Source organism: Oryx dammah, unplaced genomic scaffold (genome assembly GCF_014754425.2).
Source record: "Oryx dammah isolate SB20612 unplaced genomic scaffold, SCBI_Odam_1.1 HiC_scaffold_3, whole genome shotgun sequence".
Classification (NCBI taxonomy): Eukaryota; Metazoa; Chordata; class Mammalia; order Artiodactyla; family Bovidae; genus Oryx; species Oryx dammah.
Window position 1 is genome coordinate 31,938,863 of NW_024070187.1, and position 24,372 is coordinate 31,963,234.

Below are 24,372 nucleotides of genomic sequence, written 5' to 3' on the forward strand. Positions count from 1 at the left end.
AAAGACTAGAGATCTCGCCAAGAAAATTAGAGATACCAAGGGAACATTTCATGCAAAGATGGGCTCGATAAAGGACAGAAATGGTATGGACCTAACAGAAGCAGAAGATATTAAGAAGAGGTGGCAAGAATACAAGGAAGAACTATACAAGAAAGATCTTCACGACCAAGATAATCATGATGGTGTGATCACTCACCTAGAGCCAGACATCCTGGAATGTGAAGTCAAGTGGGCCTTAGAAAGCATCACTACAAACACAGCTCATGGAGGTGATGGAATTCCAGTAGAGCTATTTCAAATCCTGAAAGATGATGCTGTGAAAGTGCTGCACTCAATATGCCAGCAAATTTGGAAAACTCAGCAGTGGCCACAGGACTGGAAAAGGTCAGTTTTTCATTCCAATCACTAAGACAGGAAATGCCAAAGAATGTTCAAACTACTGCACAGTTGCACTCATCTCACACCCTAGCAAAGGAATGCATAAATTCTCCATGCCAGGCTTCAGCAATATGTGAACTGTGAACTTCCAGATGTTCAAGCTCGTTTTACAAAAGGCAGAGGAACCAGAGATCAAATAGCCAACATCCACTGGATCATGGAAAAAGCAGGAGAGTTCCAGCAAAACATCTATTTCTGCTTTACTGACTATGCCAAAGCCTTTGACTGTGTGGATCACAATAAACTGTGGAGAATTCTTAAAGAGATAGGAATACCAGGCCACCTCACATGCCTCTTGAGAAACCCGTAAGCAGGTCAGGAAGCAACAGTTAGAACTGGACATGGAATAACAGACTGGTTCCAAATAAGAAAAGAAGTATGTCAATTTGTCACTCTGCTTATTTAACTTATATGCAGAGTACATCATGAGAAACACTGGGCTGGAAGAAGCAAGAGCTAGAATCAAGATTGCCGGGAGAAATATCAATAACCTCAGATATGCAGATGACACCACCCTTGTGGCAGAAAGTGAAGAGGAACTCAAAAGCCTCTTGATGAAAGTGAAAGAGGAGAGTGAAAATGTTGGCTTAAAGCTCAACATTCAGAAAATGAAGATCATGGCATCCGGTCCCATCACTTCATGGGAAATAGATGGGGAAACAGTGGAAACAGTGTCAGACTTTATTTTTGGGGACTCCAAAATCACTGCAGATGGTGACTGTAGGCATGAAATTAAAAGACGCTTACTCCTTGGAAGAAAAGTTATGACCAACCTAGATAGCATATTCAAAAGCAGAGACATTACTTAGCCGACTAAGGTCCATCTAGTCAAGGCTATGGTTTTTCCAGTGGTCATGTATGGATGTGAGAGTTGGACTGTGAAGAAAGCTGAGTGCCAAAGAATTGATGCTTTTGAACTGTGGTGTTGGAGAAGACTCTTGAGAGTCCCTTGGACTGCAAGGAGATCCAACCATTCTGAAGGAGATCAGCCCTGGGTGTTCTTTGGACAGACTGATGCTGAAGCTGAAACTCCAATACTTTGGCCACCTCATGCAGAGTTGACTCATTGGAAAAGACCCTGATGCTGGGGGGGGGGGGGGTTTTGGGGGCAGGAGGAGAGGGGGATGACTGAGGATGAGACAGCTGGATGGCATCACCGACTCGATGGACATGAGTTTGACTGAACTCTGGGAGTTGGTGATGGACAGGGAGGCCTGGTGTGCAGCAATTCATGGGGTCACAAAGATTCGGACACAACTGAGCAAGTGAACTGAAGTAACTGATTATTATTGTCTAGAACTTAGAAAGTAATATGAGGTGACGATATTATGACTTTAATGATATAAAAAGTATAAAGTTTGTTGGATTTGAAAGAAGACTTAAAGAAGGGTTGTTTTTCAAAATGGATCCAAGCACCAAAATGATTATAAGCTTATAAACAACCAGAAAAAAAATCTTTATTTTATGAAAGTTCTGAAGCAAATAAAGAAAAAGGATTTTAAAATCATGTTTGTTTAAGGTGTTTTTTTTCATATTAAGCAAACAGCAAGTCTCTTTGAGTTTGTAAATGAGAATATAAATAACCCATATTTTCACAGATAGTTTTCCTCTCTCCTTGACATAATTGAGAAAATCAATTAACTCTAGCCTCGAGATATTTGGCAAATGTGCACAAAACAGAAATAAAATGTACAATTAATCACAACTATTTATGAAATTTTGAGGGAAAGCAGAGAAGGAAAAGGAAAACAAAGTTTTATTGAAAACTCATTCTGTGCCAGTCTTATTTTACTTTTTCCAATTTATCTTATATAATTTACTTTTCATTTGTCTCTTCATTACAGGTGGCTACATTTACATTTTACATATGAAAATAGTAAGGTTGAAAACATTGAAATAAACTGTCCAAGAGTGATTAAAAACCAAGAATAAATACATGTACAGTGATATAGTTTATTAGAGACAGAATTAACTTTTGTAAATTTTGAAGGAAACAAGTTCCAACTTGAGTCTGGTAGAGGAGAAAAGAGGAAGGATGCTGTGAGGAAACAAGAGTGGAGTGCGTAGGCTGAGGAATAGGGTTTGGATCTGGGCTAGACTGCTGGGCTCTAAAATCTGGGAGAATTCCTAGAAGATGGTACATACACTTCCTGCCCCTAGTAGCTGTGGTAATAGTTTCCCAACAGTTGGGTTAGCTACCTCTCACATTATATTAGCAAGCTTCAGAGGAATTAATTACAGTATTCTAAAGCAGTACAGCAGAGCACAGGTAAAATGGACCTTATGTTAATGAAAACAATTATCCAGTTCTACATAATCAGGCTATTTCTATCTCCTGGCCAATAGCCTACATTAATACTTCTTTAATGATGTGACTACAATTATATTTTTAGTAAAAATTATGCTTAATAGACTATTTAAAAATGCCTATCTATGCAGCATTCAACTCATTTAACCTTTCAATTTTCTCATCAGCAAAAGGACTCTGGACTATATACAATTTCTAACCTTCCTCCCAACTATAGAATCTATGATTATGCAATTTCTACATTGAAGATAACCTAAGGAACAGGGTCAGCCCAAGCCTAAAAACTGGCACTGAGAAAGAGAGGAGGAAGGCTGCAGTTTTCTTTGGACACAGAGTGGGGAAAATGCTCTCAAAGCCAGTTCCACATGTGAAAAACCACAGAAAGTAATAACCAGGGTGCCAAAAGTGAAGAAAAGAAGATAAGGTTTATTTGAACTAGGCCATCAAGGGAAGAGCGAGGGTATGAAGGTAAGAGGCCAATGCAGAGTTTCACATGATCATTTCTTGAGGTAAAACTAGACTTCAGAACAGAGAAAAAGGAAAGGAAGTTTAAGAGAATCTAATAAATTTTACACCAAACTAATGGGTATACTTCTGACAGTGAAGTCTGTACCGGTTGAATCTATTAAACACTAGTTACAGTGTAATTAATTTAAAATCTCAAGCCAATATTTTATGCTTATCTCCTCTAACAAGAAAATATTAAATATACAACTTTGAAACTTTAATTCTTAAGGCGATTCTCCTCTTATTTGGAGAGAATACCTCTTATTTGGTATTAATAATATGAATACCTCTTATTTGGTATATTTCCATAAAAACAAAACTTGTCAAAAACTTGTTTAGGTGATGCTTTTTTCTTTTAGGATGCAAAAATGAAGTAAATCTAAATCTTTATTGTAAACTTTATATTTCTGAGAACAATTCACTCCATGTGAGAATGTGTCCTTTATATAGTTCCAGAGACAAAACATCTAAGGTTAGGTGTGAACTGATACAATTGCCAATACCCGGGGAATTCTGTTAACAGCAGCAGTCAAACAGTAGTAGTTAGGGAGAATAGATGCAGAAGAAAAAAGGCAGTGATGACAGATACTAATGTCTGACATTTTAAAATTCAGTTAAATATGTCTGTCTGAACAAAGAGAACCTATACTTAGCTATTTTTCCTCTTTTCTGCTGCCCGTGGAGAAAAGTGGTCTAAGTAATTAAAAATAAAACAAAACCAATACCTCCTTTAGATAAGGAATAATCTGTTGCTAAGACAGAACCACTGCCTATGTTGGCTGGACCAAATGCAAACCAATCACATGCCTTCAGGTAGGGTTTTGAAATGAGTGCAGCTTTGTCCCTGTCTGCCTCCAGTCAGCTCTAGTCTGTCCCTTTCAACCCAGCGGAAATCTTAATACTGTCATTTTCACTTTCAAAAGACTCCCAGTTTGGATAATAAGTTACAAGATGACCCTATTCCAGATGAAAGGGTGTGGCAGGGCAAAACATAACTAAACATCAGCATCAGTGATAACAACATGTTAGCGACCTATTTCATGTAATTTGAGAGGGAAATGTCACCTTTAAAGGAAAACTTAAACTTAAATTCAGTTACTTTAATAAAAACTTTCAACTTTGATTAATATGTTGTAAAAAAGCATAGATGTAAACCTGAATTACTATTTTAGGAACGGGATAAACAGGGAACCCTGTCTAATGTCAGGCATGGGATCCATTTTCTAATGCACAACCAGGACACTGACTAGCAGTATAGTTAAACTGCAAGTTATAGCTCCTTAAGTATGAATACTATTTGCATAGTCCATAAATTCATATTTTAAACGTTACAACAGCTTATCCTTATAACCAATGAAGTGAAGAGGAAGCAGAAGCAGGAACATTTGAGATGATGGTGAAAGTCTCATTACTTATCCAAAGACTTTAAGCTGTGAAGTGGCAAAGTGAACAAAACATGATTTGAATATATACCTCTGACATCAAATTGAGTACTTTTATTTTTGGTACTATACAAAAATGACCCTTTAAGAAACAAGAATTACCAATCATCGCAATTTTTAATAACTGAACTGACTCAGATTATCCTTCATTGATTTTAAATTTCTCATCCCTTGGTCTACTCTAAAACTAATAAGAGAGCTGAGAGCAAGACTGAGAAATGCCAGCAGCCTTCCTCCCCACTGGAGCACTCCATTTTCCATCCTTAGTTCTCACACACTTCATCAACTTACTAAAAACAAAAAAGATGGCAAAATTGAGTTCAAATAATAACACACCTAAACAGTTTCTACTGGATTAAGCATTGGCAGTACATATTACATAAACAGCCTGAAAAGCTAGACTCTAGACAAAGACAGAGAGACAGAAAGAAGACTGGCTGATATGGATCTACTCCATTCCACTCCTCAGTTCAACCAGTGTTTTTACACACATGCAGACACACTGCTTCTGCTTTCACATTTTCCTGACTGCAGATCGATGTTTTCAAACATTTCTTATCTGAGAACACAGATCCTTAACCATAAACTAGAGTCTTCTGAGACACTTATAAATGAGGCCTGAAGTCTCAACAAGATCCCTCTAGTCCTGTTTCAGGCTTTTCTTCACCATCCTAGAAGGACAATTTTCCCCCCTTCAGCTAATTGTTTGTAGATAACATGTAATTAAAGGATACGCAATTATATGGAAATATTTTAACCCTTCCATGTAATTCTATGAATTTATATAAGGAGATTCTACTTGCATTATGAAACTACAAAGAAATCATGCACAAGTAATTTAAATTATCATATTTTTATTTTACTTTGATAACCTAAGATACCATCAAAGATCACTGCATTTTAAAGTTGTTTTGATTGGAAATGGGTATCAAATAAATTAACAGCACTAGTCTCTTAATATTGGTCCCAGACCTTGATTAAAACTATGTATGGTCATATTATGAAATGAGAATTAAGATATACACTTTTTAAAAATCAGTAATATCATTTAGAAGAAATAATTCTGAACTGTCAAATAAGTATACACAGAAACTAAGAATCATAAGGCCCTTATGCAGAAATATTATTTTCTGAATGTAAATAGTTGAAAATTATTTTAAACGATTCATATATTAAATAGGAAATAACACTATGTGCACTGGATTTGAGGGAAAAGTTAAAAAAGAATGACCAGAAAAACACTATTACCGTTTTTAGATCAAAACAAAATTGATCACTATGGAGAATGGCTTTTTTTTCCTCCATTTGAGGCAGGAAGTGGGAGGGTATTGGGAAGCTGCTGTCTGGGATATAGCACTTCACAATCATGCCAAAATAATTTTGAATTCAGTCCAAACTCAAGTTTCTTTCCTCTTTCTCGGTCTCCTGTGTTGGTGAACAGCACGAGCCTCCACTAAGTCACAAGATAGTACTTGAGAATGATGTTAGACTTTCCTCTTTTACACCCACTTCTAAAGAATGACTGGAGAAGGAAATGGCAACCCACTCCAGTGTTCTTGCCTGGAGAATCCCAGGGACGGGGGAGCCTGGTGGGCTGCCGTCTATGGGGTCAAACAGTCGGACACGACTGAGGCGACTTAGCAGCAGCTGCAACAGCAGTACATAGATTCGGAGAAGGAAATGGCAACCCACTCCAGTATTCTTGCCTGGAGAATCCCAGGGACGGGGGAGCCTGGTGGGCTGCCGTCTATGGGGTCTCAAAGAGTGGGACACGACTGAAGCGACTTAGCAGCAGCAGCAGCAGCAACAGCAGCTAAAGAATGACTGAGTTGATATTCTCTCCTCTAAGCAAATTCTCCTCTCCATTCCTATCTGCAGTGGCTGGGCACAACCCTTCACCAAGAATCACCCAGAGTACTGCCAAAGTCTTCTCTGGTCTCCATCTACTGCACTACCACTGTAAATAGCTTATAACACAAAGCTAGACATCTCTTAGCCTGTTTTGTGTGTGTGTGTGTTTTAATATAAATTTATTTATTTTAATTGGAGGTTAATTACTTTACAATATTGTATTGGTTTTGCCATACATCAACATGAATCCGCCACAGGTATACATGTGTTCCCCATCCTGAACCCCCCTCCTTCCTCCCTCCCCGTACCATCCCTCTGGGTCATCCCAGTACACCAGCCCCAAGCATCCAGTATCATGCATCACACCTGGAGTGGCAATTCATTTCATATACGATATTATACATGTTTCAATGCCATTCTCCCAAACCATCCCACCCTCTCCCTCTCCCACAGAGTTTGAAAGACTGTTCTATAAATCTGTGTCTTTTGCTGTCTCGCATACAGGGTTATTATTACCATCTTTCTCAATTGCATATATATGCGTTAGTATACTGTATTGGTGTTTTTCTTTCTGGCTTACTTCACTCTGTAATCAGCTCCAGTTTCATCCACTTCATTAGAATTGATTCAAATGTATTCTTTTTAATGGCTGAGTAATACTCCATTGTGTATATGTACCACAGCTTTCTTATACATTCATCTGCTGATGGACATCTAGGTTGCTTCCATGTCCTGGCTATTATAAACAGTGCTGCGATGAACATTGGGGTACACGTGTCTCTTTCAATTCAGGTTTCCTCAGTGTGTATGCCCAGCAGTGGGGTTGCTGGGTCATATAGCAGTTCTATTTCCAGTTTTTAAGGAATCTTCACACTGTTCTCCATAGTGGCTGTACTAGTTTGCATTCCCACCAACAGTGCAAGAGGGTTCCCTTTTCTCCACACCCTCTCCAGCATTTATTGCTTGTAGACTTTTGGATTGCAGCCATTCTGACTGGTGTGAAATGGTACCTCATTGTGGTTTTGATTTGCATTTCTCTGATAATGAATGATGTTAAACATCTTTTCATGTGTTTGTTAGCCATCTGTATGTCTTCTTTGGAGAAATGTCTATTTAGTTCTTTGGCCCATTTTTTGATTGGGTCGTTTATTTTTCTGGAATTGAGCTGCAGGCATTGCTTGTATATTTTTGAGATTAGTTGTTTGTCGGTTGCTTCATTTGCCTTTTTTTTTTTTTTTAACAGAATTACTGTAGACCTCATAGGGATCTTCCTAACTTCCAGACTCCTCTCTTGCCCTATCCTTCACTGTAACAATGTTTCTTCCAAATAGAATTGCTTACCATTTCCCTCTCTTGACAGACTACAACTCCACAGTTTTGACCACAGCATGTTCCTGTTTGCTTTCTCACGACAAGGGTAAACAGATTTTGCTTTCCATGAGGGTCAATGTATAAGGTAGGATAACTTACAAAGACCACCTTTTTTTCCCCCATTCAAACTGAAAATAGTTGAGTCCCATTTATATATATTAATGAACACTATATATCCCTGTGCTTCATAACTTTTTTTAAGTAAAATATATTCAAATGTTCCCTTAAATGGTGATAATGTAACATCAGCTAGAAACCAACTGGGAATATACAATACAGATATTCAGTATTCAATTTATATTGATACACAGTCAATCCAACAGTTTTTGCAAAATTATCTAAAGTATTTAAGAAGTAAATACTAATATCCATATTTTCTCTGTAAAAGAGTCATTGTAGACATGGCACTTTGAACTGAGCTAATCCCTGGGGTCTTGGCTATCAGCAGCATTACCCCTAAAGGACATTCTTTTCCCAATAATAATATTTTTCATCCTGCTCCAAGACTGTCATTCAGAGTATTCTTCCTTGGTGGCCTGGAAGCTTCATTCCTCTTATAATCTCAGCAGCCAAGAGCAAGTTCTAGCCTTAGAATCTGGGCAATATTTTGAGAAAATAAAATGATTTCTTCTCAGCAAGCCTGTGCATATGAGCATTCAGGGGCTGATTTTCCGGTTTATGGATTATCTAAAACCCTTTGCTCCTTCCTTGCTTTTAGCCATTTTACTGCTCATTAGCATTGCTACTGAAGGATGGACAGGAAAAATAAAAGAAAGAATCAGAGCAGCCAGTTTTGCTATTTATTAACCACTTATCAACCACAATAAGAACTCTTGTTGAGAAAAATAGAAATATTGGAGAGTTAGTTTTCAAACTGTTATTTTCAATTTTCAATGTTTGTCCTATTCTCAATGATATCCACAGAATTAAAAGCTGGCATAAATATGTTTTCCCAACAAAACTTACTTGATTTGTAAAGTTAACTAGTTTTACTTTTTCTGTATTTTTAGGAAATTTTCTTCTTTTATTTGCTACAGTATAAAATTGTCATTTTCACTGAGAAGGTTATTATAATTAGAAGAAAATACCAATTAGTAATACAAGATGATAGTATACTAATAACTCTACAACTAAAAGAAAACAATAAATGTAATTTCTCCATACCCAAGAAACCAAGCTTAATAATATGATATGTGGCATTAAATTTAGAAAGAATTTCATTCATTTTATTAATTACAATATAGACGGTGAAAGCTGCTCAGTTGTGTCCAACTCTTTGCAACCCCATGGAATTCTCTAGGCCAGACTACTGGAGTGGGGAGCCTTTCCCTTCTCCAGGGGATTTTCCCAAACCGGGGATCAAACCCAGGTTGTCTGCATTACAGGCATATTCTTTACCAGCTGAGCCACAAGGGAAGGCCAATTACAAGATAACTAGATCTAAAAGCCATCTCCTCTTTTACTTGACCTAAAAGCATAACTACTGATATCCATAGAAGGAAAAAAAGGAAAAGAGGTAAAAATAACAGAGACTTTCCCTTAGCTCTGACTATGGCATGACTGCATTGACTGCGTAGCCTATGAGGTAGAACAAGGTTAATAATTAGCCATCATGAAGCTGAGGAAAGAGATTTTCTATTATAAATGAAGACTTTCTACAGGTGGCAATCTCCTTATTCCGTCCATATATTTTTTCTGAAATATATGTTTGCTTTATGGCAACTTAAGGGCAACATAACGGTGGCATTTAGTGAATTATCACATATTCCAATGCCATAATAGACCACAGTCATCCAATGAGTCCTAAATTGCTCTACATTCAGTCTCCAAAGTATTATCTCAGAAAGCACATATACTTCAAAATTCTTAAAGGATGGGAAGCATGTCTTCTGTGTGTGTATTAGTGGCTTAGTTGTGTCTGACTCTTTGCAACCCTACAGTCTGTAGCCTGCCAGGTTCCTCTGTCCATAGGATTCTCCAGGCAAGAATACTGGAGTGGGTTGCCATTTCCCACTCCAGGGATTCTTCCCGACCCAGGGATCGAACCCGGGTCTCCCTCATTGCAGGCAGATTTTTTACCATCTGAGCCACCAGGGAAGCCCAAATCTTACACGAATACATATTGAACTGTGTACACAATAGGTGTTCAGTAAGCACTGAATCAAAAAATTCACATAGTTTTCATGTAACATTTAAAATGTTTTTTTCTGCAAATAGAATATGAGGATGTAGATCATGATTTCTCTGCTTGAAAATAAAGAATTATAAAAAAATGTACAAAACCCAATATGACTGCACCACCAGGAAACCAAAGAGTAATCCCTCTCAAGTCTGGGCATGAATCACCTTGCACACTAATCACTTGTTAATTTTTTTCTTTCACAATTTTTTAAAGTAGAAATTTGTAATGGTTTTTATAACGGGCATGCTTCCCTTGGGCTATGCTGAGAGTTGCTGGTATTTCTAAGAAGAAAATTCACTATTTTCTGTTACCACCTTCAAAGAAATAGCAAAGAAGAAATCTGGGCTGAAGAGCAAGGTAGTAATTGCCACTACACCACTAACATAATTGTGTTGATTGTCAGATTGCAGAAATTATAGAAGGAAGAATCAGTCTTTCAGATTTCAATTCACCAAGAACTATATGCCACAGAACAATAGAACTCTCTTGTCCCAATTTAGTTCCAAAGGTATTACCTAGCCTATAGTTTTTAAAATAATAAGCCCATCTAAAATGTGCTCCTGGTGGGGCCTGTCATTTTAATGATGTCAAGGTTAAATATACTAAGCACGTCAGCATTTTAGGGGCTCATTCCAACTTAAATTTGAATTTAAATCTGTTAAGCATTTCTTTCACATGATTATATTTCACCACCCAGGAAGGCAAGAAGTAGCAATTTTAAAATATCTTTTGATGTTATATACTTCATTAATCATATTCCTCAGCTCCAGCTTGCCCTCTTTTATCAGTCATTGCTATGCCCAAACCACAGGACTCTTATCCCCTCACTGTTCATGTATTCTATGCTTATACATCAATAGATGTAACCAAGCAGAAACAAACATGTGATAGTCACATTACATTGTTTCCATAAGACAAATGTTTTTATAGAGGAGATACCACTGTAAATGACAAAGAACACAGAAGAATAAAATGCATCTGTTATTGGCATCCTTATTTTAATACAAATATTCTTACTTTACTTAAAAAATCAATACATAACTTATGTGTATTAGTGGGAGACCAGTAAAAGAACTGAGATTCATTTTCAGAAGGCTGAATTCTGAGGTTAGAAAATGTGGAACATTTTCTTTCCTCATTTTCACCTATGACTAAAGATCTGTCAGCTATGGTATAGCACAAATGGAAGTGAAAGCTCCATAAAAGGAAATATTTAAATGTGTTACTGAAAATTAATATCATATGGATTTATCTATTTAACTTCTATGTGGCAATATGTACTGCCTTATGAAAAAACTACACTCAATAATGGTTCTAAACTGATTTAAGTAAATTGAATGCATAATAAAATTTACTTAGGGAAACTTTTATTCAATTCAAATGTGTCTATTATAATGAGAGGCTTTTATGCTATCTTAATGTTATTTTAATGCCATTTATATAGGAAAATGGTGTGTGCCTAAAATTAGCAAATACTAAAATACTAAATGTTGATTCTACTTGTAATGGTATATCAATGCTCCATAAAATATAATACATTCATAATTTCAGGTAAAAAAATTTTTGTCTAAATTTGAGTGCTAACATGGGAAACTACATGAAGCAAAACTGCAGAACAACTAACTGATTCTGTTTCAGAGAGGACATATTAATATAAGTTTCTTTGTCTAATTCCACTGGCATTGGCCCAGTATCACTTGACCAGAGATTACAAAACTAAACAAAAAACATAAACAACAATCAAAAACAAAATCACAATGCTACTTGAATATGTGTTATCTAAATTCAAGAATCCAATAGGACTGAATTAAAATGAATATTTTATTTTGAATCCTCTTACTGAACATTTTCTTATGAATTAAACTTTAAAAAAATTACTAACTATCCAAACTCTGATCATTAAAAATAAAATCTTCCCTTTACCTCATATTCCCACTACCACCATACCCTTTTCTCCTTAAAGCAAAGCTCACTGAATTCCTCAAGTCCCATTAAGTCTTTGATTCCTTGCCAATCTGTATGTTGTCACTTCAGTGCACTGAAAGCAACTTTGTCAAAGTCACTTTTGTCCTCAACACTTCTAAACCCAGTAGTCAAGTCTCATTTTTCATCCATAAAATTTGACAGAATTTCTGGTTTTCTCCTTGAAATACTTTCCTCACTTGGCTTACAGAACACACCATACTCCTAGCTTTCTTCTTAACTCACAGATCATACATCTTTCTCTTCTCCTAGATTCTCACTCTGACATCTACATTTTGGAACACACTGTGGTATATAGTCTTGGACCTCTTCTTTTTGCATAATTATTACTTAAGGGTGCTATCCTCTCCCACTGCTTTAAAGATCATGTCTGTAATGATGAATTCTTAATGTACAGCTTGAATTCCTAACTCCCCCCGAAATTCCAGACTAATGTAATCAATTACCAACTTAAATTCTCAAATTTGATGTCTAATAGAAATATCAAATATAATAAATGTAAATTTTGACTTTTATCTAAAACTTACACATTGCCCCATGTTTGCAATTTTAGTCACCAGCTTGCTTAGGTAAAATACTTCATAAACCTCATTATTGTCTCTGGATTTTTCCCAGCAGAAGTTTCACTGGAAAATCCTATTTCTTCTATAAACTTCAAAATACATCCACAGTCTTAAACTGCTCAACTAACTCAGCAACCAAGTATTAGAATAGTCCAATTTAGTACTGTCAAACAGTAGTACATAATAATGTTCCTATGACTACTTCAATCAGTTCAACCAAGCAGATAAACTTATCTTTCTAAAACACAAAGTATTACATATCATGTGTTTGATCTCAACTCTCCAGAGGGCATCCTATATACTCAGATCTAAATACCATACCATGACTTATAAGCTATGATAGGATCTTCCCAATTTGCCTCTTAGACCTTTTTTCCTTCTACTTTCTGCTTTGCTCTCTACACATTTGTTTCACACTGACTTTTAAGATGTTCCTTAAATGAATTAAGCAGATTCCTTAGTGTCTTATCTCAGGGCAGTTGCCTTTGCTATGCCCTCTGGCTGAAATCCTTTTTCATCAGATACCCACATGGCTAATTTCCTTTTTTGGAATCAAGTCTCTGCTCCAATAATCATTTCTTCAGGAGGTCTTACCAGACCACCCTACTCAAAATACAGGGCTATTCCTTCATTTTTCTTAAAAGCATTTATCACTACCTGACGTTATAACATGCATTGCTACCCCATGAGAATGCAATTACTTAAATATAAGGGCATATTAGTTTACTTGTTCGACATTTTAAATCCAGGACCTAAAAAACAGTCGTTCATAGAGAACAGGTCCAGAATAAATATCTGTTGGATGATATACTATTCTCCCAAAGAGCATACATACTGCATATTGATAATAATATACACCTTACCCTGTGGGTTTAGGGAACTAACTTAAAGAACTATAATGATTTTGATAATGAAGCAATCACCTTTTCAAGATTACTTGGGAAAAATCAAGTATTCGAAGCAATAAAATAAAATTCAGAGCAATAAAATTATTATTTTAAAAATTACTTTGGCGATGAAGAAAAAAAATACATCTGGAGATGAAGAAAAATTTAACAATTTAATAAAATTAATAACAATCTTTTTTCATGAATAAAAATATCTGTTAATAAGGATCTTGATTACAGAGTGATTTTAAAATGTTTAACACACAGGGAAGCTTTTTGTGTGCTCCTTGTGCTTGCCTCTGGCTTCCTTCTATTCACTCAGGAAGGCTTTCAATGAGTCAACCCAGCCTCAGCTTCACACTGACAACCATTTCGTGAACAACAGTAGGGTAAAAGCAGGAATACCTGGAGCAGGAATCCAAAACGATGAAGAACACTGAAGAAACACTGGCTATTTCTTTTATACACTACATTTTTGAGTGGCGCCAAATGTATTCTAATATTCCTGATGCACTTCGACTCAGTAAATTCTAAGGGCTCCTGTAGTCCCTGCTGGTTGGAACATGACTACTCACTCCTCCAGTCATCCCGAAAGTACACTGGTATTGTGGGATACACTAGCACTGTATATAACATCTTAATACTAACCCTAGAGAAAACAAACACAAAATGTAAAATAAGAAAACAAACCCAGCTCTCTCTTCTGATACTGAAGTTATCTAGAATATCTGATTAACAAACACACAATAATTCTTGTTCATACCAAAAATATCTTCATATTAAAAGTGAAAGTGAAGTCGCTCAGCCGTGTCTGACTCTTTGCAACCCTATGGACTGTAGCCTACCAGGCTCCTCCATCCATGGGATTTCCCAGGCAAGAATACTGGAGTGGATTGCCATTTCCTTCTCCAGGGGACCTTCCTGACCCAGGGATTGAACCTGGGTCTCCCACATTCTAGGAAGACGCTTTACCATCTGAGCCACCAAGGAAGTCGTCTTCATATTAAGGGGTCCTTAATTTGAAGGTTTAAGGTTCTGTGTTCCACCTATTTCCCCTTGTATCTTTTTTTTAATTCACTCTAAACCTAACTATTAAAAATGGCTGTTTGAACCACACTTCACTATATCTCTTCTGAAATATAGCAATTTGTCTTCATTTTAGGTCATGTAATTGTAGAGCTTAAATGAACATTAATCTAAAGCTTGTTTTAGGGTTAATAAAAACAAGGACTAAAGAAAATAAATAGCTTCCCAATATAGTTCAATAAGTTATTGGTAAAACTGGTACTTAACCCTAAACCCTCAAAATTCTAATCCAAAACATTTTTTACTGTCTTATATCCTCCTTCTGTTTTTCACATTTTCTAAAATTTCTGTCCACATCCAAATGCTAAAATTCATCAATTGAAATGACCTAACTCCACAGATGCCTTCTTAATAACCAATCCCAGAATTACTCTAGTCTTTTTTCCCCTTATCCTTCAGATATCCATCTGATCACTTTTTACTATGAATTTTAATAATATATTATTCCAACTAGTTTATTAAATATTGGCACAGGGCAAGGTCTAACATAATATGATAAACTGTTCATTCACTTAACCCAGTATTCCATTCTCTAATTATGTGATTTGCCAACGTTAAAACTAATGTATCAGGTCAAAGTTGACCTTAGTTTCATTCTCTATTAGTCTTAATAGGATATGCCAGAAAAAAGATTTTGCCTCTCAAAGAAGTCAAATAAACAGGAAATTTCTACTTGATAATAGACACTGGTTTTATATTAGCACACAAACCTGATGGTGCTTGTGATAGTGGTAGTTGTGGTGGTGGTGGTATGTGTGTGGAAGAAATTGATATAATACATAAAACTTAATATTTCCCATGGCAAAATTATCTGAAAATATACATGATCATTCACAAAATTCAATGGTTGACATTTGTAAATATATTTATATTTGTGCCCATTTTCTTTTTACAAACATCAATCAGTTTGGGACCCAAATTGTTCCCTAGGTAAGCAGTTACTAGTGTCTGTCTGAAGAAGTGAAGTGAAGTCACTCAGTCATGTCTGACTCTTTGTGATCCCATGGACTGTAGTCTACTAGGCTTCTCTGTCCATGGGATTTTCCAGGCAAGAGTACTGGAGTGAGTTGCCGTAACGTCTGTTTAGACCAGCACTATTAAGCGTATTTACATACTATTTGGAATTTATTTTTTCCACAGATAGTCCTAGTGTAAGAGTATATTTCTGCTGTATTTTAATTTTGTGAAAAATTTACACCACTAAATCCAGCAATCAAATCTAGAGAATATAAAATGTTGATATGCCCTAGAATTAAATTCTTACAAGAGTCAGAGATAGCATTTCTTTTTCTCGTTTGAAAATAAAGACTACCTGTATCTTAGAGTATCACAATCTTAATTAAATGGCATCTTTTCCCTAAAATTAAAAAAGAAAATAATTCATGTGATTTTCAAGTAGGACTACAAAGGAACAGCTCAGAATGCAGTGACACCTAATGGCAAAATTATCTTTATAGGGCCACAAATGTAACTTCTAATAAACATTATATTTGTAGTCAAGCTAAGTATCGTTACTCACCAATATGCTATTGTCTGAAATATCATGAACATCTAATAGCAGTGCCAAATACTTTACTTTTTATTACTAAAGTATTGCATGCAAGTGAAGGAAAACAACCTTCTGCATTAAAATGTGGTTTTAAAATTACATGTTTTTGAGATAAACTTGCAGTATGGTGAACTTAGTCTTAGCGATTAGAATTAAATATAATGCACCTTCCATTACTTTTAATAACCTCAACTGGTTTATATTGTTAGATAAGTTGAAAGTTAATGATTTTGATTTTTATTCATATTTGAATTAAAATTTATAGGAGCTACTTATCAGATGTACATTTCACTTTGAGTAGAAAGCAAAGGTCCTCAGTGTAATGGCTTATTAATCATGTCACAGTTGATATTGTTGATTAACAACACTGTCTAATATAATGCACATCTCAATTGCACTTCAAATAACTGTATTATTGATACAAAAAAGTATACATTATAAAGTATACCCCAAGTTTATATCCAGAAGCTACTTCTTAATACTCTCTAGTTTACAGTATAAGTTATCTATAACTTAGGGAGCAAACAACTATTGTAAATAATAAAAGAATAACTTAAATCACTGAAATATCTCATACAGTAGAGAGTTCTTGATGACTCCTGAAGGCTATCATTAACCAATGAAAATCATGTGAAGAACTGAAAAAAAAACAATTTGACAGAAGACACAGAACAATTTCTGGAAATGCCACAACATTCTCTATTTGATAAAATTGTCCTCAGTGCGGCAGTAATGAAAATTAATGCTTTAAACTTGCCATCAATTATATTTATAATGTTTATAATGTGGTGACACATTTTATTCACCCATCAGTTTTGTACTTTAAACTTTCTCATGATGAAAATATTCTGTGAATTGTCTTAGGCTTCTCAAACATGTCATAGTTGATGATTATTATCTCAGAGGACAAAGTATCATTTGCTTATGAGAAAAACATGCATAAGTGCTTTATTTATATTCCCTTCTGGCATAAGGTATTTTACCATGATCGATAACAATAAAAATATGCTGGTGGTTTTTGTAATATATTAATAAGTACACGGAGTGTTCCCTTGTAGAGATACGTAACTGAGGATGGCTCATCTCAATCAGTTCTGTGGGCACAGGAACCAGATAAGAAATGAGCACACATTAAACTGTTAAAACATAAGATCCTCTGTATTAGATATGAAGCAAGACACAAACTGTGTGGTTGACTGGAAATGCCACCTAATCCCTGCTTAATTAAAGCAGTGCTCTAAACTCCTGTTGTGTTTAGGGAGTAAAGAGTGTGGGACGACTGATGTATGAAGAAAATAGCAGTCAGCGTGGCTAATCTCAAAGACTTTGGAGCTTTCTAGCTACATAAATCAGAGCGACTTTTGAATAGCCTCATAAAACACAATATCATTGCCATTCCACTCACGACTTTTTGGTTCTTCCTACAGAATGCAGATCATTAGGAAACTTCTAAGCAATCAAGTAATGTGAGTCTGATGAAATTACTCAATCAATGCACAAGCTCAAAGTAGAAGCATAATTCAGAAGTGCACAGTTTTTATATGTCAAAAGACCTTTGCTTGTGGGAGGGGCAAAGAAGATCACAACTGGGGTGATTTATTTCAAAACACTGTGCATGTACTGCATGTACATTTGTATTAAACAAGAATATTATAATTATCAATTATCTTTAAAATATGATTTAACAGAAATTCAAAGTAATTACGTTAGTTCACTTTGACTAATAAATACATTTTTCATTTAAGTTATTAGAGTTTAACCATTATATCTCATCATTGCAGTGAACTAATATGCTCAAAAATATATGAATTTAAAATATACAATTGATTTTATTAAAAAAATACCTGCATGAAATAAAAACAAACAGGAAGAGACGGTTTTCATACATACACTTTGGTTCAATACCAAAAAGATTCAATATGTAAAGAACCTATTAGAGCAGTGTCTTTTTATCTTTCCAGCTCACCTGAACTACATATTGCAGCTACTTTCTACCTGAACACATCACATGAGGCTGTGAAAACCTTTCATTTCTGCATATCTCTTTATATCTATAGAGTTGAAATATTCACTTTCCCTCCAGTTTCATCACTTTTATCCCTTTAGTCCTAAAATATGTTTGCCATAAGCATATTTCTCACAATTAAATACTTAAATGAAGACTATCCCCCTAAAGATAATTATTTTTTCCTACTTAACCAAGTAAGTAAACTGATCCAAAGACTATTAACTGATACTTTAAAAATTTCGACAGTCACTCAGTTTTTAATTTATTATAGTTTAGCTAGGATGGGGGTGGAAGAGAAAGGGGATTTTAACCTCTGACGTGCACACAAATTACACTTGATCATTTTTTTTTAATTTAGGAGGTAACATTTTTCAGTATGTTATAAAAGATATGAAGCATCTGAAACAACCATTAATCTGCTAGTTTCATGGCAATATTAGGTAGTCTATAGAGAAGGTAATTATCTTGTGTAATGTACTAAATGAATTTAAGTCAAATTATCTGAGAAGTAACTATTTCAGTAGCATCAATATATACATTTAATGCTTACAATCAGCTTTCTAAAGAAATCTCTAATTTGTACACAGTAACTTGGGGTGGCAGGTCAGGTTATAAATAAGTAAGTCATGTCATACTGACTGATGAAACTCAAAGGAAAACGTACAATAGTTGTGTTCTATTTTGAAACAAATGACCAGACTGCATTGCAAGATAGTTTTCATCTGCTGGAGGACAGTAACAGCTGCAGGTGTTTGCAAGTAAAGTACTTGTCGTGTAGACCACTGAATAAGCAATAAAATAACCATTTATCCACACCCTAGCTTCTGAGCAATGAGGAGCATAAGGCAGAAACTCCTAAACACAATGTGAATGTAAAGGTACTGTGATAATATAAATCTGTGTTCCTGCTTCAGTCATTTACAACTGGATATAAATTAAATGTAAGTCATTTCTTTAACAGGAGGATACGTCAATTCTGAACTCTTATCAGAACATTACTGAACCTCTCAATGAGGCCACAGTTTCTCCCTGAAAAGTTCTGAACCCACGGGCACTGTTGCCCCCAGGCAAAATGTGATCTAGTAGGCAAGCTATGTAGTGATTAATTTACTAAATGACTACGTACAAGGTTTTCTGAACCCTGACCTTACTACTCCTCACACAGGGACCTATATGATTCTATTGATATAAACGATAGAGAATGGCAGACATGTTTACAAAGACAGCCTCTGAGACCAAGAGAGGGAGCCCCCTGGAGCTGAGGCTGGCCTCCATGGGTTCACACACCAAACAGAAATCCCAGGCTAGGGTAGACATAACCTCCACCTGCACCAGGTTCCCCTTTCAGGACGTAAGAGTGTGTGTGTGTGTGTGTGTGTGTATGTTGGGGGAAAAGGGGGGTATGCGCGCGCGCGTGCGTGTCTGTGTGTGTTGCTCGGGGGAGGGCCAGAGGGACGGAATGGGGAGATGCTGCGACCCATCTGTCGCCTCAATTTGCAGACCATCAAACCGTGTGGACAGATAAAAGTCTTGTGCCCAGAAAAATTCCCCAAGAGGGGCCTCTCCTCAGCGCAGTAAATGAACCGCGCTGGCCCGCGGACGCGAATTTCCGAAAAGGAAATCATCGCATTAACGTAGAGAAGGCTGCAAGAGCCGGTCTCCGTTCAGCTCTCACGGATTAGCAAGTGAGAAGAGTTGGAGCCTGAAGCCGCGAGCGCGGTGCATGATAATGACGCGCAGCCCCCACCCGCGCCCGCCCCCGCGCCAGCGCCCGCCGCGGCCAGTCCCGGCCCGTCTGGTTGCCAATAGGTGGGGCCACAAGCATCTCCAAGCCGGCTCGGCGTCCTTCCCGGAGTCAGGCCACCCCGAGCCCCAGCGCCTCTGCTCTCGGCCTGGCGCTGCAACTCGCGAGTTGACGGCGAGGCGAGGCAGGTGTCTGCGAGGCAGCCCGCGAGGGCAGCCCGCGCGCCTCTGCTCCCGCTTTTTCCCCGGCGCCGGAGGCCAGTCTCGTCGCCGCGCCAGGCCCGGCGAGCGCGAGCTGGACAGCGAGGTGCGCGGCTCCCGGTCCTCGGCGACACGGCCGCCGGCCCCTCCCGTCACGGTGGCGGCGACTCGGCGCGAGTACCGCAAAGCCGAGAGGACAGCAAGGAGAGCAGGAGGCTGGGGGCGCCGCCAGCACCCCGTCACCGCCGCACACGCTTCGGCGAACGCGGCCCGCTCACGTTGCAAAACCACCTGTTCGATCCGAAGGGAGCTCTCGCCCACCCCCACCGCCCACCCCCATCTCTCACCCCAGCTCTTTTCGCTTCGCAGATGACTCTCTGTTCCCCCCAAAGATATATATATATATATTTTTTTTTTAATGGAGCAAATATACATCCGGGAAAGAATATGGAAGGTAGAGTCGATGAAACTTCCTTTCCTCACACATTTAGAAGCCCCCAGCGCTCCCCGGCACACACGCACGCTGAGGTAAATTGAGACCCCACGCATCCAGCCCACGCTCCAGGATTCACCGCGAAACCACAGCACAAGTCCAGGTTCAGCATCCACATCCTTCCAGAAAACTGCACAAGTGTGAGGGAAGGGTAGCGGGAAGGGGCAATGAACCGAAGCCACGGCCAACGAGCCACACAGAGGGCGGAGAGGGGGAAGCAAAGGGAAAACGTCTGCGAAACCAAACGGTCAAAGTACCCACGGGCAGCACCAGCCCTTTCTTACCGATGTGAATGATCGAATCCGCATTCGCCGAGTCCCAGGTTCGAGACCACCAGACGGACAAAACCAAGAGCAAGGGGAAAACTTCCATCTCCTCCTAGGCTGATTCTCTTTTAGGATGGATTTTCTTTCAGTGTTAAAAATAAATATATAAAAGTCCAAAGAGTTTGAGGTCACGATAGTTTAGCACAAGCTTTTTTCTTTTTTTTTTTCCCCCCCTAAATTCCTATAACCAGACCAAAGCTTTTAATCGTCGCTGAGGAAGGCAGAGCGAGTAACAGAAAGAGCCCAGCCTGAGGAAACCTCCTTCGCGAAGCCGTGTCACTTGGAGGGGAATTTTGGCATCGCCAGAGTTGTTTGCAGTTTGGCTTTTTAAAAATGTATCCAGCCTCGTTGTTCTCGGGCAAGGGGGAGAGGCTGGAGCTCAGACCATCCCCATCGCTGCGCCGGGGCCGCGGGTCTCCGGTCCCAGCTCCGCCGCAACTTCCAACAGACCACCCCCCCGCAACCCCCCGCCTCACGCCGGATGTTCCCCTCCCCCTCCCCCCACCGAAAAAGCCCCCCTCCCCCCCGCCCCAACGGCCCGCGGAGAATCGCTGGTCTTCGCTGCCAAAATAAAATCTAAGTGGCAAGATTAGGAGATTCCGAGCGGAAGAGCCAGATTCCAGTAGGGAGAGGAAAAAACCCTCTCCAAGAGGGGTAGTAAAAGTGAACTTCAAGGTAATGCAGATAGTAATGCAGAGAAAATTCCCTTTCTGCGCGAGGCGGGAGCGGAGTTCGGCGAGGCGGGCCCGTGGAGCCGGTTCGCTGGGGCGCGGTGGCGGGGGAGTTGCGCCGGGTGCGAGCAGCGGGGCCGGGCCGGAGGAGGGAAGCTGCCGCGGGCTGCAGGATGCTTTTGGAGCGGTTCGCCTGGCGGGATGCAGGAAGCGAGCAAGGAGCGAGCCTGGCTGCTTCAGCACTAGACCCACGTTGCCTAGAAATGGATCACCTAGGAGAACGAGCGAGCCCGCGAGAGAGCGGTGCTATCAGGCGGAGAGAGGGGAAAACCGAGAGAGGAAGAGCTTCTCTCTAATAACCACCTCCTCCCCCTATCTGCAATAAAAGGGAGAAACAAAATAGTGCTCTCATTTCCCTTGGAATCTTCAACCGGGACTGAGAAAAAGGCAGGACTGGAAGAGAAAAGACATTGAAGCCTTTTTTTTTTTCCTTAAGGAGGTTAAAGCCAACCTTAAAAAGCCACCCCACTTATTTAACCTTGTTATTGCAATTCTCCAACAGGTATCAGACTTTTTCTAGTCTTTGCCTGGAATTAGTCACATCGGTTAAAAACAAATTAGGGACACCTGGTCACTAAGGGAAAAGGAGACCTAGAAAGCTCTTAATGAGATTTCAATTATAAAGTTATATATATATATATATATATGAAAGGAGAGGGCGTGCTAATTACCTTTCATACAGTGATTTTTTTTTTTCTGTCTCCAGTGTATTTTTTATGCAGTCGGGATAGAAAAAAGATAAGATCTTGACATTTTAAAATTTTAATAATTACGTGAAACAGAAATGCATGCTTCAGTGAAACATTTGATAAAAACATTACATTAGCTCGTCACAGACCTTGTATATTAATGCAGAACGAGGAAGTTGGTTGCTCCTCCATGGAAAGAGCTGAGAAAGTACCGAATGACAACCTCCCAGTACCAGAATGAAAAGATTTTCTGCAAGCATTCTTAAAATCCTGAGGATTGTGACTTCCTTTCTTTTAATGGTTAACTTGTATCCAGTCTGGCCTCATTTCAGACTGGAGATGTGTTAACGAAACCAAGTGAGTAGTTTGAGGCCAGTTATAAACAGGCCTAATTCAATTATAATTGGAATCTTTGGGAATGTTGCTACTTGGCATTTATGGATATCAAACTTCAACCTTGGAACCCTCCTTTATCTCCAAATTTGGCAAACCTTTTCTTTTTACACTCTCACTTGAGCACTTCTCTCTAGTCTGGTGTTTTAGGCTATTTCGCCAAACATAATTGTATATCACCTCTGTGAAATGGTTTCTTTCATTCACGTTGTGTGTTTTTTTTCCTGAACATTCCGGGAAATGTGCTACCATATTGTTACTTAGGTTAACAATTCTGTTGAAAAGCATCTATTTAGCCCCCCAACCACTTTCGGCCCCTTCAAGGGCTTAGTTCAAATTATCCCCATGAAGTCATATCCAGTCCTTTAACATGGGAATCATATGGAATAAATGGGTTATCTGGCAGCTCAGCTGTAAAGAATTTGCCTGTAATGGAGGAGAATTGGTTTCTATCTGCTGGTGAGGAGGATCCCCTGGAGAAGGAAATGGCCACCCATTCCAGTATTCTGCCTGGGAAATTCCATGGACATAGGAGGCAGCTGTGTTACAGTCCATGCGGTTGTAAAACAGTCCGGCATGACTTAGAGACTAAACAACAGCATACGGAATAAACTCATCCTCATGTGTTTTCACAGCACACTCTACTTTTGTATTAGAGTCGGGACAAATTCTGAGCTACACCACTGACGCTTTGAGCGTGAGGACCATAGCTTATTCATATTTTAGTCACATCATTTTACATAGAGCCCCTTGGTTGACTTGAAATTCATCACTTCCTTCTGAATTTGGCGTAAATCAGTGCTTCTAAGAAGCAACCGCTGATTAATTCCTATCAATTTTCATCATTCCTTAATTTTTTTCTATTAGTACACATTGATTCAATATTGATTTTATTGACCTTGATATCATTTTACTTTTTAAACGGTTCAGTTTCAATTTCATGGATCATATTTTGTTGTTACAGATTATGAAGTCTGGAAAAATAGACATATCTCCCCATAGCTTTCTTCTATTATATTTTATTACTCACAAGGACATTTTAAAAAACTGATGAGTTAGTATATGCCCAACCAAGAAAACATTGTGAAGTAACTATTAACATGGAAAAAACACTCTAATATCTTAGAATCAGAGAACTAGGAGGAACTACAAAACATTAGCTAGCCCCGGCCTTGCTTAATAAATGTCATTGCTGGAGGTAGCTAAATACAGAAAATTGATACTATCTTCTCTATTGGAAATCTGTTCTAGTGTATTAGGAAGAAAACATTTTCATCATTCTAAAATCCTCCATCCAAATAATTTCTGAGTCTAGTGAATTCTACTTAATAGATTTTGCGTGGAATGTAAGTTTAAACACATTTTTAATTTTTGTGTTAACTATATTTTCTATTTTAGAAAATTGCATATCATGATTTAATATTTAGTCAGCCTTTTAATCTGTAAATTAGATGTTAAGTTCTAGAGGGAAAAATTAACAAATTCCTTGGCTCTACTTTTATATAGGCTTTTGATGAAGTCTATTTGTTAGTCTAGTAAAGGTAACTTAGCTGTAATTCATGCGTTATCACACAAGTAGTTTGCTGCACTGAAATTCAAAACTGTGACGTTATAACATTTT

General features: G+C 38.1%; 1 protein-coding gene across 1 annotated transcript in view; it reads right to left on the reverse strand.

The window, feature by feature from the left end:
• The window catches only part of GRID2 (glutamate ionotropic receptor delta type subunit 2), a 1,625,731-nt gene extending 1,604,351 nt beyond the window's left edge, over positions 1–21,380 (reverse strand). The window contains exon 1 of the mRNA XM_040237847.1: positions 20,897–21,380. Within this exon, the coding sequence (XP_040093781.1) occupies positions 20,897–20,984 (88 nt within the window). The 5' untranslated portion in view covers positions 20,985–21,380. The remainder of the gene's footprint in view (positions 1–20,896) is intronic.
• Positions 21,381–24,372: the final 2,992 nt, after the last annotated feature.